Source organism: Enoplosus armatus, chromosome 11 (genome assembly GCF_043641665.1).
Source record: "Enoplosus armatus isolate fEnoArm2 chromosome 11, fEnoArm2.hap1, whole genome shotgun sequence".
Classification (NCBI taxonomy): Eukaryota; Metazoa; Chordata; class Actinopteri; order Centrarchiformes; family Enoplosidae; genus Enoplosus; species Enoplosus armatus.
The window spans coordinates 22,752,096-22,770,289 of record NC_092190.1 but is presented as its reverse complement, the minus strand read 5'-3'; the positions used below and the strand labels follow the sequence as shown (position 1 = coordinate 22,770,289).

General features: G+C 42.5%; 1 protein-coding gene across 2 annotated transcripts in view; it reads left to right on the top strand.

Moving 5' to 3' along the window:
- The window catches only part of LOC139292904 (inactive dipeptidyl peptidase 10-like), a 155,884-nt gene that overhangs the window by 80,632 nt on the left and 57,058 nt on the right, over window positions 1-18,194 (top strand). Inside the window, exons 2-3 of one of the 2 annotated variants that reach the window (XM_070915305.1) lie at window positions 3,367-3,481; window positions 5,748-5,843. In XM_070915305.1, coding sequence (XP_070771406.1) covers window positions 3,367-3,481; window positions 5,748-5,843 — 211 coding nt within the window. Of the gene's footprint in view, window positions 1-3,366; window positions 3,482-5,747; window positions 5,844-18,194 lie in introns of those variants that run through there. The other variant, XM_070915306.1, reaches the window with a different exon arrangement.

Here is an 18,194-nt window from a genome sequence, read left to right as displayed (position 1 = left end):
AAACCGAAAAAGCTCACAGTGAAATCAATAACAAACAGTATAGATTTAGATGTTGTTTAGGTATACTGTAAGTCTAACACTGTAATACATGTGGTTTTTGGCACCTGATAACTGCTAAAGTAGCTGTTTTAAGGAATACTTTGAGCAGCAGTTAGGTTACATTCAGCCATTCTGAGGCTTTCTTATAAGAAATGACCATCTGGTTGTTTTATACCAACATAACAAAAAGTTATTTAGGTATTATTTTATAATGAGAAGTGATTGAATACAACAAAATCAGACATATGCTGAAAGTAATAATAAGGATTTTGGACAATATGCTTTCTAGCCTAGCTTAGCACAAAGACTGGAAGCAGGGGGAGACGGCTAGCCTCTGCCAAAGACGATAAACACGTCTTAGAGCAACTTCAAAAAGCTCGAAAGCTACAAGCTAAAGATTGACGCAAGAGTCCCAGAGGGTTTCATTTAGGGTCACAAAAGTGTGCAAAGCTCCAAATTAGCATTAGCAAATCATTAACCACCTCAAAAATCACAATGTCTAAATATGTGTAAATATGACAGCTTCTTTGTCTGAAGGCACCTTTGACAGAGCTAGCGTGACTGCTTGGCTCTTGTTCGCAGAGAGACAACAATGATAATAACTGATAAGAGAGTATTTCTAGAACCTAAAGTAGAATAACTGATTCATTTGACCAGAGCACCTATGATTTGTTACTCTCCACCTCTGGCTTTAAAGATTTACGTATTGGTTTGCACTAGTTTAGTTAATAGTACTCTCCAGCTGGGTGTGCTAAAAGCACGAGGGGTCACTTTGAATGCTTTTGTTCGAATGGCATTTGGCTCTAACACGTATGCAATTATGCAGTCAGAGCGAATATGACGAGGCAACCTAAGCACCTTAGCAAAGACTCTTTGTCCGGTGCACAGCATTCATTAAACATACCTTGATAGGCTGACGGCCGATTATCACCACGCACAGCACAGACATACATTTCCAGACGGCAAAGCAAGCAACCAGTAACACAACTGTCAGATGGTAAAGAGTGGTAGAGGAGACTGGGTGGATAAAGAGATTCTTCTATAAGAATATGCTGTTTGTCTTTATACTTTTACTTTCAGGCACAGAAGAAATGGAGGCGCCGGCTCTCTTGTTCTTACTGGCCAGCCTGTCAGGAGTGTATTTATAACCCTGTGTGTCCCTTTGTAGCGCAGACTTGCACCTTTTTATGTGAAGTAAATGAACACATTTTGAAAATGAATATCCACGCTGACAGAAAGGGAACCGATTTGAGTTTGTAGCGCGTGACTTTGTTGTTTGCGCTGGGCCGTGTAGGATGTTGTCAAATGTGACGGACTAGCAGAGATGAAATAATAATGTGCCTCATTAAATCATGTTAATGTCAGAGAGTAAAGGTTCAGTTGTTGTTTTTTTGTTTGTTTGTCATCATGATTAAAACATTTTTCAATGAAACGATGCCTCATGAAGGCCCCTGACTGTCCTCTAGTCTACATAGATTTCTTGAGTAATGTATTTCCTCTGCTGTGAGTCTAACGATGGCGATAAGACCCAGTTGCTGTCTCATTCCTTCTGGTAGGCTCGCCGTTTATCAGGGCCCTTTCTATGCTTCCACAATCCTAATAATGGTAATGAAGAGACTCAGCGGGTCAAAATTCTCTTAGTGGTTCTATCATTGCTCATAATTGAGTTAATAAATTGAGGATGGCGATTCCGAAGGGGGCTAAAGTAGGAAATTGGGGGAGAAAATGAGATAGAGAGAAAGTGAAACAGAGGGAGAAAGAATCTCATGCATGGAGGCACAAGGGCAATTTAGAGTTGCAGTCAGTTTTCAAGGACACGTCAGCGTTTTGTGGTATTAATGAAATGAGCAGCGGCCCAAGTCCTGATAATAGATCAGTCTTATGAGTCCAACGGGGGGGCTGTGAATAATGTAACACTGCATCCATGTGATGTGTGTCTGCTGCGGTCTTGGGGATAGTAAAGTTCCATGTACTCTGAGGAAGATCGCTTGAGCGCACAAGAAAAAGAGCAGAAAATTAGCGCTAAACAGCCCAAAGTCTGGTGGATCTGCATTGTGGCTGGCAACTTTGTCTTCTCTGCCTGCTACTTTGTGATCTGTGAGAGATAACTGGAGCTACTTTCTGTCATAATTGGCCCATCAGTGAGTATTTGTGACATTTCTAGACATGACTGTCGGATGAACTGCGCTGCTTTTAAACCGCCGTGTCAAGTACTTAGGAAACTGACTTCAGAGAAAATCTGAGACGAATGCGAAGGAAGCTTCTTTGTGATAGCGGAACCTTGCTCTAATTGGCAATCATTTTGTCTCCCCTCCCCTCCAGCCAATCAAGGTGTAGTAGTGGGTTGGTGGTCAGTAATCACTGCATTTCACCTGCAGGGTTTTGTGGGTAATTGAGGCCAGGAGGAGCTGTGGTGAGAAGAAATTTATAGGGGGTTGGAGGCTTAATTCACCTTATCAGAGGCAGCAGATGTGGTGGAAGACCCAGTTTAAGAACCTCTAATACCAGGACTCAGAGTTAGAGTTGCAGGCAAATGCTTCACAAACTCTCCTGGATAGCTATTTCACTCTAGATAATATCACACACAGTGCACTCTGCGGTCACTCAGATCAAGCCTTTCTGCAGCCACTGCGACCGGCGGAGCCCTTGAATGCAAATGCCCGCCGTATTCTTTATCTGCCGAAGACATAGCAGCATCTCTGTCTGAGGACAGCACACGACATTCAACTCGGCTGCAGACAGAGTGTGTTTCCCACATGGCCGGAAGGTGCCAGTCAAAGGAAAGGTTGGCCAGGCAATGATTGAACCATGCAAATACTTCCAGTGCCGGAACACAAATCAGAAACATTGAGTTTTTACTTTTCCGGCTGACAGCGTGGCTCACGCAAAGCCCTTCGTTGCAAATCCTTCACGGTGCAGGGGATTGGATTGAAAGTACAAAGCCTCTACGTGACCCATGTCAATAGTGGTGTGGACAATATGTGATCATCAGGATGGAGCTGTGTTGCCATGCCTGTAAATGATTTACCTTTCATATTTGCCTCGGAGCACATATCTAGCTTTTTTACATTATGTTTGGTGTCTGCTGTCGTCACTCTCATGATTATAGGGCCTGATTATGATTATAACATGATTATAAAGGCGTTGGTGGCAACAATCGAGTTTGGTAAACATCACAACTGTCAAACTTAAGCAATGTTCAAGAGACTCATGTGTAGCCAAGCCTCTGTCAGCTGGGGAAGTCATTGTATTTGTCATAAAAATACACCGGCCGTTTCAATATCTTCCTCTGTTCCACTCTGACCTCCATTTTCTCTGTCTCTACAGGACCTGGGTGGGGTGAGTCCTCCTCAGAGGAACTGGAAAGGGATTGCCATCGCTCTGCTGGTCATCCTGGTGGTCTGCTCCCTCATCACCATGTCCGTCATCCTCCTCACGCCAGGTAACACTCGGCCATGACGGTGCTCTGCTGTCTCAAAGGTCCTGTGAGTTACTGTGGTTCAAGAAACCCTGTTTTTACACACTCCTGTGGCTGTTTCATCCTGACAAAGTCTACAACAGGAACTACTGAATGTGCAATGTCATATCATGTGGAAATAACTTTGCATGACATTAAGGCATTAAAGCTACACTTTATTTCCTACACTGACAAAAACAAAAATGACTGTGTGGGATGTGAAAGGGTTGCTCATACTGACAATCCCACAAAGAATTATCACCCAACTCAGCTGTTTTCCTCCTCCTTCCTTTGTTGTTGTTTTTTGGTGTTGGATGTGCACACTACTCACCTTCTTCACACCGACAAAGTTAACAACTAACTGGTGAACATAGTGGAGAATTAAGCTGATTTTTTGCTAATATTGTGTATCCACTATATTGAGTATTTAGTTTTGGGACCTGTGAGACCCCCTCAGACCTCTAACCTGGTGTCTCTATATCACTCAATAGCTCTATCCAGTTAGCTGATCAGTATTCTTTGGCTATCTTAATACTATTGTGTGCCGTATACCTGCTTTCACAATCGTGAAAGAAAACCCCCCCATGTTACCCAGATGTAAAATCATCGCAATCCACTGCCCATGCAGCCACTCTCTCCCCTATTCCACGGTTGGTTAGACTTTCATTGCCTCCATAAACAAACATGCTGTGTGGAGTTATCAAGGAAAGCCAATATGGCTGACATTCAAAATGACTTGGCCCCCCTATTCTGCTCACAATCAGTGGCTGTCCTTTTCAGAAGGAGCTTACAATTGGCATGTTCTCTTTCTGCTCAAGGCATAACATTTCATAATTAAAAATGAAACATTTCCAGCGGCAACACTGGAACAGCTTGAGGATTTTCAAACTAATGAACATATGAAATGCCATTCTAAGAACCAAGTTTGTTCCGTGTGCATCGTTTTCATGCACATGGATTTCCTTGTGGGTGAAAGTGCCTTATGTTAATCTGGATGGAAAGGACACTCAACACACCTGTCAACCAAATGTAAATATCAAGGTGGAGATGAAACGGCATTTTGAGAGTATCTAACGTCCGCATCGTGACGTATTTACAAGTGGAACAAAATAGCAGGCGGAAGGTTGCTACCTAGCTAACTAATGAATCTTAGCTCTTCGCCGCTAAAAGTTGAAGATTGATTGACGTGTGGATGTCATGATGTTATTGGTCATATTTTGTTTTACAGGAAGAAAACATTGGAACATGGATTTGGATATAAGAATACAAAGGAATATGTTTTTTGTAATATTTTTGGCATAGGTGCACAATAAGACTTGACATTAAGCTGTTTTTTAAACTTGGGAAACCATGTGTCCACTGCTAACAGTTGAGTTTAATTTACGTTTTTTTGCAGGTTGTAGGTTACAGGCATTTGATTAGGTGTAAGTCCTAAACCTTAAAGCTACTTTAATCAACTTTTGGCCACTAGGGGGCAAAAGTATTTAAGTATGTTTCTGGCCACCGGTCAAGTTCAATAGTCACTGTCCTTTTTTCTCTGTTTTGGTATCCACCAACTCCGTAGAAAAATACCTTTAATGTGATAGATGTTCAATATTAGATGTTAGCTAGTGGTTAACTGTCTGTCTGCTGTTTGGTGCAGGGCAGGTTGTGTACAGTGGGTTTATACGACTTTTTTTAATGTAAAAAGCTGCTTGCCTGATGAGAAAACTGAACTGTACACAAATATGCAGGCAGTTAAATCAAAACAAAAAGCTAAAAGTTACTAAAACGCTCTGTACAAGCTCTGAGTTGGGCGAAGTTTCCCTTTGGGTTTGTCACGCTAAGCGACTGAATATATAATAATATATATATATAACACTGATATCAAAGTAAAATGCATTTGATATTTTATTCTGTCAGGATCATCCAGGATACCGTCACTTGTCCTGGTAACTGCAGCTACACTGCCTGTGTTGTGAAAGCTTAGTCTCCAACACATGCACACACACGGTAATGTATCCTCAGGATGCTTTGAAGGCACAGTGTCATACGTTTTAAGGGGTGACTTTGTGTCGTTGATGTGATGTCGGGAAAACATCTTAGTGCCAGCGGCGGAGGTGAATCCCAAGGTCAGCTAATGCTGGAGATTGATTTCGAACTGCGCTAGAAAGCAAAGTGGCTTGAAAGACAGAATTGATGTTTGATAACCGGGGAGAACAATACTCCCGTGTTTGACTAAAATTGTTCTGTCTTGTTTTTTTATTTGCAGCTGACAACCAAGCAGGGAGCGACACCAAACTGACTGTGGAGGATCTGTTCAAACCCGAGTTCAAGATCCATGACCCGGAGGCCAAATGGATCAATGGTGAGTAATCCACAACACTGACTGTACCTGCTGGAATTCAGAGCTTTCCTGTTAATTCCTCTTGCCGTGGATGGAAATGAGTGGGGCACTGAAACGGATGAGATGCATGAAAAGGCAGGATGTAGTTTTTTACTCAATGATCATTGGAGAGTTTCGGCTTCTACCAAGGTCTCATTTGAAATTGGTTCCAATGAGGCTTTGCCCATCGCAGATAAAGCTGTCATCAGGCTTTATTGCCTGCTTGCTCCATGGAACGACAAAAACCAGGCGAAATGTGGCATAGTCATTATTACTCTTGATGCTGCTGTACATAATATTTATACAAAACACACCGCGACTCTCACCTGACATGAATGACATGTCGATGAGTTCCGAGTGTGCTCCGCTAAAGCAAACAACATCTCTCTCTGCTGTCTCTCCTGCTTTGTAATTGAGGCGCACTAAAACGGCAAGCAGACAGTTCAGTTTTAAACAAGGCTGTTGTGTTTCACCCCAGCTTTACCTCGCATCTACTTATGCAAATTCAGATGTTGGGATTTATTTTCCCTCTACTTATTTACATTGTATTGATTCCTTATTTGTCAGAAGGGGATCATATGTGAAGCCTGGAAGGCTTTGGCTGGAAATAAACCACATCAAGTGAAGTGCAAGAGAATCTGATTATGGTTTGCTTAGGGGGGAGGGAGAAGATAACGATACCTCCGAGGGGAAAGGATGGACAGGGTTGTGGCGTTCCCGCATTGCTCTCCGTCTGTCTCCTTTCCCGCGGATTAGTGTGTTTGTTTTGGTTTTCCTCCTCGTTGCCCATCAACTGCGTGACTCTCACTCCACGCCCGAGGGCACGGGGAAGAGGGAAGGCCTTTCTGTCCATCAATATTTCATTCCCGCGTGACATTTTTCCACTATCTTCGCAACGCCATCTCATTCCCTGAGCTGACCTCGGGCTAGACAGAGAGAGCACCGCTGTTGTGCGATGAGACAGTCAGAAAAGTCAGCTTTATAGGGTGGTTTGTGGATGGATGGGGCAAAATAGACCCCAGACAAATGGGAGAAGATAACAGACAGACGGGCGAGAGGAAAGATTGATCACTAGGATTTGGAGCAAAAATGAGATTTTTTTCTCCTAAATCAGAGGCTTTGGAGGTTTTGGCTTGGAAGTCTTTCATCTCTGTCTACATTAGAGATAATCTGAATGGGTTTATCATGTGATCTAATGAATAGTCAGGCATGCAGTTTATTTTATAACTTTAGTGACACAGAAACAGAAATCAAAGGAATCATACTTCATTACTTCACGTTTCATTATCACAGAAAATAAAATAAAACAAAATTCCAGGCGTCACACGGATCATTTGTAACTCCTGAATATGGGTTTCAAATATAAATGTATTGTCATGCAAATAATAACTAGCTGGAATCCAATAATGTACACCAGGAGATACTACAGTAAAATGAAAAGGCACAAATTATTATAAAGTGATCTGTTGTTTCTAGGAAGGAAAGGAAAATGAAAACAAATAATTGATTCCTCATTAGCCACCAGTGGAAGGTCAGGCTAAGGTGTCATTTCATGTAAATGTGAAAATAAGATCTGCTGCGAATGAACAACTGCAGTCAGCATATGAAAACCTTCCTGGTGAGGGTCACACCTCATCTGTTGGATCAAACTCTGGAGTGTTTGCTGGTTTATTTCAGTTCATTTAGGCTTGACCCAAACAACTAGACTGAGACTATCCTTTTCAACCGATGTCGCCTTCCAGCTGAACTCATTTTTAGCCAGATGGACCAACCACGGGAATGTGTGATGGTAGATGTGATTGTAGCATGAATTCAAATGCTAAACTATTAAAAGGATTGGTTTGTAATAGGTTAGTGTGAACCTTGGTCCCCACCAAATGAAATACTGTCGAACTGCTACCATAGAACAATGATAAATATCCAACTATATTGGTGACTTGAACTGAGAGCCAGGATTTAAGTTACAGCTGGATGGGTTGCTACAATCTGACATTATGACTTGATGATTAGTCAAATAGAGTGCATCATTACAGATTAAATTTGCTGCTAAGAGCACTGTGATCCATCAGGTACCCCTCCGTCTCTCTGGTAATGGAGCCGGTTTTTCACAGGACATTGTTTCTCTGAAAGGCCTCGCCTCTTAAGCACGATGACGACGGCTGTAGCATCCAGTTATCTTTAGTTCGGCGAATTAGAATCTGTTGATTGGACCATGCATCGTTAAATTAATTACATCACTTAACACTGCTATTAGATTAGAAATAGTGCAGTCCTTCTACAGTCTTCTTATTTTCTCATGCCGTTTCACACAAATCTGCATATTTAATGTCATTCTGAAAGTCATCCATTTCTGGAGTGTCATTGGTCTGCAGCGTTACATGAAATGTATTGTCATTCTGATGAGGGTATGATGAAGATCCGTGCAGAGATTATAGGGAGACATCTGGTCAATGTGTGGCACGTGTGCATAGTCTCCTCCAGATGTTGCGTGTGTGCATATCTGCGTGTCTGCGACTGAGAAAGTCACATTCAGCTGCCGCCACACATGATTCAGTGAGCGTCACTCTCCATCAGCGGCGTCGCAGGCCGCGCACACTCAACCTGTCATTGACAATCTGGTGAGAGAAGGGCATCATATTGTGTTCATGTTGGCCCTGCCTGGAGAAAATAACACCAGTTGGCTCACTTAAGCTCTCAAAGCCAGAAACTGTTTCCTCCGTGCAGTAGCATTTTTTCTTTGTAGTCAAGACAACATTTATTTAAACACAACATATCCAGTGAAACATGTGCCTCCTCACTTTCAGCACAAGTGAACATTTAACATATAGCATGTTCTACAGTATATGTTCTATGTAAGAACGTGTGCCATGCAGCACTTCTGCCGTCGCAGCACTGAAGGCGTCTTCAGACTGAACATGAAGTGAATTTGAGAGACTGCGTCTAAACTCCATGCGAAGATGAGTGGGTCTGAATTCTCCCGCGGCGAAAGCAAATCGAAGCGAAGACCAGTTTCGTTGGAAATATTTTCAACTTGAGCTAAAAGAATTTGTGCTCCCCCCGAGGCTGTGTGACTCGGCTTCATCAATGTGCTGTATGGAGACGAGAGGAAAAAAGGGAGAGAAACTTCAGGAAAAAATGGAAAGAATTCTGAGATCAGTCAGAGGCTCAGCACAGGAACACTGTCAGTGTGTACATTGCTAGCTCGCTAGCTACTGGCACAATTTGAAGAGAATTTGTGATGTGAGTATTTTTAGCTAAGTTAAAGCGTATTGATATATTGTTACTTCACTTGGATGTTCAGCCTTCACTGTGCAGTGTCCACAAATGATGAATGAGGTACATCGATCTGGTTCTTCAGAATTGTACAGTACATACGGTTTGAGGTCAGACACACGTGTATTCAGCTGTGTACCTCCCCCCTCTCATACTAATACTCATACTAATCATCGCTCACCTTAATAAACGGTCAGTGCTGCAGTAATCTCTGTAAATCCATTATTGACCCTTTGGCCGTCAATACTGTTTACGTTGTGCAAATTACCACCTGGCTTCACCCAATTACTAGTCAGCAGCGCGGCCTGTCAGTTCTCTGCAATCAAATTCATCTTTCTTTTATTACCTGAAAAGCAGCTTGTTGCCGACAGATTAATAAATCCCAAGCTTTGCTGTTTGGGTGTGTAATTTTACAGCGCCGCCCCCAGAAGTAAACACATGCAATTACGTGAACATGAAACTGAAATGCCCTACCACTTAAATGAATTATTTGGAAAAATGCAGTGCATCGATATTTTCTGTAATAGATGGAACAACTACCGCTCTACTGTATCTCCCTAACACATCGAGGCAGTTAACCACTCTCTTATTGGAATGTGCTCTGTTGCTTTATTGTAAAATGATGGATAGCTGAACATTTCTTTTGTACCTGCTCTTTCCAAGCCAAGTTGCTGGTTTCCCATAGGCACTTTTTTATTTTATTTTACAGTATCTTATATATTATTAACAGGTGAAATGCCTGCAGCAAAAAAATGAGTGGATAATGACGCTTAGAGGTGTAAATGCAGTAGTCATATCTTTCGGTCGAGTGTGCGTCCTTGTCAGTGATAAATGCTTTCCCATTCTGGCCTAATTATTGACGTAAGCCGATGGAAAATCACAATTTCCATCCAACGCATCATCTGCTTCACTCCCACGTTTATGTCGTGCATCCCTGCTCACACTCTGTCGTGCCTCGAGTGCAGAGTCTAGTATTTGATCCTTTTTCTAATGTGCAAGTCTTCTACAAATACTGTTGAAACCCAATAAACCAATCCTCTGCCATGGAAACGGCTTCAATATTTGAAATGTTTGTGCATGAAACATTGTTTTGTATTTTCTGTTTTTTAGTATGGGACTTTGAGAATATATAGGTTTGGTTTCAGAAGCCAGTGGTGCTGTAAAGTTTGGGGTTCATTAACCAGGAAAAAAAAGGATCAGTCCAAAGGATCAGTTCTTGACTTTGAGGAACACTGACGTTTGCTGCATTAGCTTTGACTGTAATGTCTGTTTATTAGAATAATGACATTGCACAAAATCAAAATATACATTTGCTAGCGCTGAAATGATGAATCAGGCCAGGTCAGGCCAACCAGGACCTAGTTTCAGGTTCTTAATTGTAGAGATTTTCTCCTTTTCTGTGTCCTCTGTGATGGTAAACTGAATATTTTTGGGGACTTTGAACTGTTGGTCAGATGTCACCTTGAACTTCAGCAAATTGGGATTAGAGCTCATGACTATTTTCTGAAAATTTAGACCAAAACGATTATTTGATTCATTGAGAAAATAATTGCCAGATTAATCGATAATAGAAACACAAGTTGTAGCACTGAAACAACCCCAGAAACACTCAAAGAAGGATGAGTAGTTTCTTGAGTCCCAAATAGTGTCTGCAGGGCTTCCTGTCGGGCTGTTTACAGGGTTAGGGAAGCCAAAAACTGAGGGCTAACTGAAGGTAACTGAAGGCAATGTACATAAATGTGCCAACTTTATTAGCTCAGTCTCCACCATCCTCGATGGAAATTAGGCCCTTCAACTTAACTGAGCAGGTGTGCTTCAGCACAGGAAATGAGCACCAATCTCTCTGATGCTCATTTGTATCAACACCAGACACACTGCATGTATGGCAAGATGATCTTTACCACCAATGTTCCCTCCTCGGATGAGCCACTTACCTTGGCACAGACACATCCCATTACTCTCACTGTGGGGCAGTATTTGGTGAATCATTGTTTTCCTTCCACACCTTTTATTATAAATCAAGAATTTGGCATGCGATGTGAAGCTCTTGGCCGGACTGCCAATGAATGGGCTGCGACCCAAGCTGCAGTTTGTGGTGGGAAATGGATGCGCTGACACACTGGAACTGAAGTTGTATGCTCATGGGTATATTTCATGGGTGTGTGGGCTTAAGATAGCGTGCACATTTTCTTAATAAGTGTAAAGCATGCAGTAATTGCGTGTCAGTGCCAGATCACGGTCTGGTTTCAGATAGATGTTTGTGTGCCAGCAGACTTGTATCCTTCACTAGATGACTAATCACCTCGCCCGCTCAGTTCAGTGAGTCTTCTCACGTTGAGCCACCAACCCACCTTGATTTTCTTTCATTTTCTTAATTAGCTACATGATCACGCCAATTAATCTCTATTCCCCCGCCACTCAGTCTGGTGGCAAAAGGATATAAAAGATCTGCCACACTGCTGTCAGCTGCCAATGATCTGCAAAGTGCTGTGCAACATTTGGATCTGTGGCAGGGAAACAGAGTCTTGAAAAAGTAAATGGCATTCTTTTTCGACTGCTTTTCCCCTTGCATGCCTTTGCAGCAACAATCTCAGGGGTTAATTAGGGATTGCATGCTCTGGTGCCTCCCATGAATTAACATTAGAAACTTCCCAAGCTGTGCTGGGAACTGCTGCTAAAGCCTCAGTGCAGTGGAAAGACTGTGTGTGTGTGTGTGTGTTGGTCTCTGCTGACATGCACGACTGTTTGAGTGTGAAGGTTGTAAATGGCTGCATGCTACTGCTCGGCAGCTCCTGAGCTGAGATCAGCCGGACAGCTCTTCTCATAGACCAAATATTCTGGTTGGGAAAAGCTTCCTCATTTGTCGAGTCCCTCCGTTAAGCCTGACGTATCTCACTCTTCTTCTCCATCTTCCATTAAGCTCCAGAAACATCCTTTCTTTTTTTTTTTGCGGCCCCCGGTATGCCCATTATCACTGTTCTGGGCAGGGAGAGACACTGATTAAAAGGGAGAGATTGAATTCACCACTGTTCTCCCTGTGCCCTTGCTTTTGCACAGCGCTGAATTCAGACATGAATGCAGCCATTAGTGCAACAGAAGCCTGGTGATTCAGCGCTGTTATCAAAACTGCTATTTCTCAAAAACACCTACCATTCTGTAGGTTGGATCTTGGACACGTTATCATTTGTATAATAGCCCAACACGGGAAAAAAATGGACAAATAGTTACCAAAATAGAAAATCATGAAGGTGTCCAGCCATAAAAAGGCAGGACTGCCAGGAAGCCGTCATGTCACAGTGCACGATGTTTAGGCTGGAAAAAACAGGACGAAACACAGTAATAATGTAATACAGTGGAGACATGAAATGTCTGTCTCTTCCTGCCCTCTGTGTGAGAGACAGAGAGTATACGTCAGTGGGGAAAAAAATGTCTCGTCCACTGATTTCCCACTAACAGAAAATGAAAGCGCCAGGTTGGGAGGAGAGTCACTCTCCCCAGACCCCCGTTTTAAACCTGTTGTTTTCTGTATTCTGTTGAACCACATTGATAAACTGCAGTGTAAATCAGCTACAGGGACACACACAGGTGCTGTCGGTCTGACTCCATCACATCGCCGTTGGATTGTTCAAAACTTCTGCACTTCTACAGACGGCGGTATAGTAGACAGCCAAACAATCCACCAACAGGTGTTTGCTTCACCTGCCAAGGACTGTTAAACCATACAACACACACTTATCTTACTTAAGAGATATTTATGAGTTCTGTAGGGATCAATTCAATGTTACTGTATCACATATTTATTTGACAAATGCTTTCAGCCTTGTCCAAAATGATTGGTGAGATCGGACATTTTTTATTCACTTCCCTTTGCTTCAAAGCAAAACGAAGCGTGTCTAATAAACGTGTATCCAAAATAAGGCTGATGATCCCAACAGCTATTTAACCAGTACCTTCCAAATGGAGAGAGGCGTGTGAGCTGACACGTTACCTCATCCTGTTTTCATTATCCAGCTTTCCTTTGTTCAATCTTCTGAGAGGACGTGATGTCTTTTATCAGGAGGTGTTGTGTTTTTCCGTCTGTAGTCCAGCTTAATGGACCTAATGAACCGATCCCATAATATCTGATCCCTCCGCATCTGCCTGAATGGTAGGTCTAGGTAGGCAGAGGCTACACCTGCCCAGGGTTGAATAAATGAATAGAAGAAAATATATATTCTGATGATGTTCACGTGTGATATATGTTGTACTGTGTATCAGCTCAGGTTGATCGATGGCCGCGAGATGCATGACGCTGTATTTTACTTTTGAATCATGGGTGTAAAATAAAAGTCTTTCGTATCATCTTAGTATTGCAACATTTCTGGACAGGTATTCCTTCTTGTAGTTTTGGTGTTTTTGTTTTCACAATTCACATTGACCGACGATTACGGTGACGTCTCTCTTCTTTGCTGTGTTTCTCTCTTTTAAAATTGTGACCACAGCTCCGCATTCGACAGTTTTAAACATATATTTGTATTAAAGGAACTGCACGCCCCCTCGGCTGTTTTCACTTATGGCTTTTAGACCTCGGCTCAGGTTGGAGGGGGGAGGTGCACCCAGCTGTGCTCTGAGCAAAATCAGACTTTCGTCAAATTGAATACACCACAGAAACAAACTGGTCAAGCCAAGCCCAGCGTATAAAGCCTTTTAATGGAAATCATTGTGACTGCTGTTTCACCTTGATAAGTGCAGCATGTTGCTGTGATAATAGGATATGGTACTGCCCTAATGACGATGACGGGGTAATTGTTGAAGGCCATTCGGTGGGATTCTTATGAAGGAGGGTATTGATTGGCTCGCACCTGCCTGTGGAGGGAAGACAGTGATGTATTGGCTGTAGGTGAAGAGCTGACAGGTCTCAGCAGCAGGCCTGCAGAGGGTTAAAACCACCAGTCACAGCCCATTCACACTGAGACGACTCAGCTTTGTGGCTGTGACCAGAGTTCATTTAATATGAGGAGAAAGGATTTCAGAACCACGCATCTCGAAAACCGTATGACCAGATATCTCTCTGTTTGTGTTAATTAAATGTTTATTAAAATAGCACTGTTTTGTATATCAAAAGCCAGAAAGATATCTAAAATTAGTCATTTTAGGGATAAATCGTAGAGCTTAGCATACCTCAGATTTTCTCAAAAGGCAATTTCTTTGTTTACCTGACTGAAATGACTTGCAGGTTCGCTACCTCTTAGGCTAGTTTGGACTTGTTGCGAAGCTTTTTCATAGCATTTTTTTAGAGGGCAGAGAGAAGTACTGGGTTTCTTTTCCCCTTTCATTCTGAATTCCATCCAAAAAGTCGAAAGTAGGCTTCAAAATTGCAGGTGCATCACAAATTAAAGTAAAACGCAGTTTGCATCCAAATGCCAAACGATTTGGAAGGGAATAAATTACACTCGGATGAATAAAACTGTCTCAAAAACACACATACTTTTTTCCACTCCCTGGCACACGACACATTTAAAAATAATATGACTATGTGTCCTGAATAGATGATGAAGATCTAGGTGTCTAGGTGTCAGTAATGAAATGATTGTTGTCCTAAATAGTCATTCTTTCATGCCAAATTCTGCCTCCTTGTCCAGGCATACCCTGAGCAACACTCTGGTACCTTACAGATGGCTGATGTATGTAAAGAAATGTTACTTGCTTGTTCCTTGTTCTAACAGTATAATGCACATTTAAGTGTTTTGCCCAAGGACACTTCGACATGTGGACAGGGGGGCCGGGGTTTACACTGCCAGCTCTGTGATTAGCGGACCACCTGCTCTACCTCCTGAGCCACATCTATCCTGTGTTCACTGAAGTGCAGTAAACAAACCTCCAGTTTAGCTTAGTTAAGTTATATCTGGAGAACACAAAGGCAGACTGTAAAATGACGACCATTGTAAACATCAACCCTAAGTTCAAGACCAACTTCCAGGTACAACTTTGACCCACTTTACTTGCCGTAGTATATTTCCAGTGCAGTGACAGGTTATTGCTGGCAGTTCTGTTTTAAAATGAAGTGGTTGAGATAACGTGGCTTCACTGTCGTTGGTTGTTCACAACCTGTCTGATCATCTGATTGAATTTCTTGTCCCTTTCTAGTGGGGATGTCGCCACGTTCCCAGGTCTCAGCAATTAACTTAGTGAGTACGATGTTGTCACAACAGATAGAAATGATGGTGAAAGCTACAAAAATAGGACCCACGTTGAACTGCACCAGAAATACCCTTTAAGCCTTGACAAGGTGTCAGAATAAACCCAGCAGCTTCTGCCTCCACCAGCAGGTACTGTTCTGACTCACCAGCCATACGCTGCGTGCCACCGACGTTCAGCGTCTATTGTCGACTCACTCACGCTGCAGCTGACAGCCTGATGCTGGAACAGTTCTTAATGGCCGTCATCACAATGACAACAGCTCTTAAACTTTACAATCCACACTTGAACTCGCACCCGGCTATGTATTTTACTCCAACTTGAGCTGTCTGTAAAAGTGCTTTTTATTTCTTCCTGCCCTATCGCGCACTCTTGACGATGCATCACCATGGAGACTATTAATGTAACCTTTTTGAGCTGTCGCTCTCGATGGAGAGGAATATGTTTGAAAAGCCAGCCACCGGTGGTGTTTCTGGTTGGTCTGTTTTTGCCTGCGAGGTCGTAAACATAAAAAGTAATTATTTTAAAACATATTTTAATCTTCCTCACGTACGAGCTGCTCATTCAACATTTTCAAAATGCTTTTTAACAATCCACAAGCGCCTTTTTTCTTGTGTTCTGGATAAACTGGGGCAGTAACTATGGTATGGTTACATTTTGAATCCTTGCAGTCCAGTCACATTTCAGTTCTGGTTGATATAGCAACACTCAGGGTTACTAGTGGTACCTGCGAGTGCAGTTTACAGGTCCCAGGATTCAGGGGGCAGCAAACACCTGTTGAGCAGCTATTTTGTCAGAAACACAACAGAATAGCGACCGGTGTGTCTGTTTACAGTGCAACCAAACAAACTCACTCAAGCGTAGGTAGGCAATTTGAATCCAGGGCGGGAATTTCGGTCTCTCCACCACCCTGAGCTCCACACTTTAACGTTACATAAATGACACACTACATTGGCAATGAAACGTGGTATTGGACGCAAGTCATGAGCTGCCGAATCGTCCAACATTGGTATTATTCCTTGGGATGCTGGGCTGGTTCCAATAGTGAGAAGTACTGTCCTTTCTTAAGTAGCGAAGGCAGAAATAGCTTGACAATGTTAGATCATTGCAAAATGTCCAAGGGAAGAGTCTGGTGTGGATAGCTGGGCCAACAGGTAACTAATGTAACAACAGGAACTAATGTTCAACTAATGTTGTCTCCAGTTTTATTTGCTGTAAGTTTATATAGTTATCTATAACTATAATTTTTAACCTGAAAGGCATCTTGGAAAGCAAGCACACCACTCAGTTTACACATAAAGATCAGTTTGCTCGTCATGGGAGGGTCTGCTCAGCTTGTAAAAACAGTTGCACAGTATGATGTCTACTGTGGCTCTGGAGCAGCTTTGTCAAGTCTGAGAAAATAACCCTGACGACGTCATGGTGATGTCATCGGGGTTATCTCAGACTTCACATTTCTAACGTGAGTCTGCTTTACAAACTGGGGCTGAAGAGTTTGAAGGATGTGGGCGTTTACGAAGTAGGGAGGATCTAATGAAATGTTCTATTGAATTGCATTATGGGAGGTGTAGGATCAGTAGAGTATCAGATTTTGGAGTTTGGGGGGTTCCTGCGTTATTCCTGTGATTCAGACAACCTTAAAAAACTATTAATGTCCTTAAAAAATGCCATTGGACAAGACGTAGCACATCTTATGTATGGTTCTGTGGAGGAGCAGTTGTGTCTGGTGAAGATCCATTTTACACGCAAACCTCGGTGCTGCTTGTCCCCTTGGGTCGTAAGGCCCAATGCATTATGGAGTGACATTCATATCCCATCTCTAACCTGCACAACCCTGCCATAGGGCTGTGACATTTCACTTCATTAAGTCCTCAGTGCATTTGATGTTCTGTCTCAGATACAGGGCCAGTGTGAAAGGACGATGGCTGACGATGAATTAAACATGGCGGGTTTAAATATAGACTCCTTGGGACAAAGGAGGCAGTATAGTATCTCATTCCCCAACCTCCTCACACACTCCGACATCATCGCCTGACTGACGGCCGATGATGGCAACGCATTTTAAATGTTACAGTTGATTGACAAGGCTAATACCTTAAAGCATGTGGCGATGGATATTTTTCTCACTAAAAAGTCCAAAACCAGCAATGAACTGAAGTATTGTGTGTGTGTGTATCTAAAGCCTGATATATCTTATTCCTCTGTGCCATAGAGCTCCATTGTTGTCCAAAAACACATCAATGAGCCACATTGTAGAAATGGCTGACACGTTCCTTCATTACCATGCACACACACACTGGAGTTTATTTTGAAATGGACATTTTACTCCTGATTGAGAAACATTTGCTAAAAACTACAGTGCCCAGCTGTTTTAGGATATTACTGAACCTTTTTGAAAATGAAACTACATAATGAGCAATGGACTGAAAGATGCGTTGTTTCAACTCAGTGTGTGTTATAACACATATTACTGACAGCACCTTTAAACAACTGCCATGATTTATTTTTGAGCATGGTGACATCAAGTTTGGATTTAGCATTTAGCAGTAATATTTGGTGTCTTTAGTCCCTTCCAGTGGCATCTATAGGGTTAACTGGCAAAATGACGTGGGTCTTATATTAGCACTGCTGAGAACACTTGGGGACTCTTGTCCTTCTGAACATGTTTTTTCAATGAGTGTATGATTAACACATTCAATAATGTCAGTGACACTTGCTTTGCGATGCAAATCAGACGTCGAGCATATCAGGCTCCAAGAGGAGTCAACGAGCTGCAGTGACTCAGGTCCGTCGTTCAGGAAGCCTTAAAGCCACTGCAGAATGTCCAAGACATAGGCTTGAAACAGCGCTGCAACTCATTATTTACTATACAGCGCGTCTCGT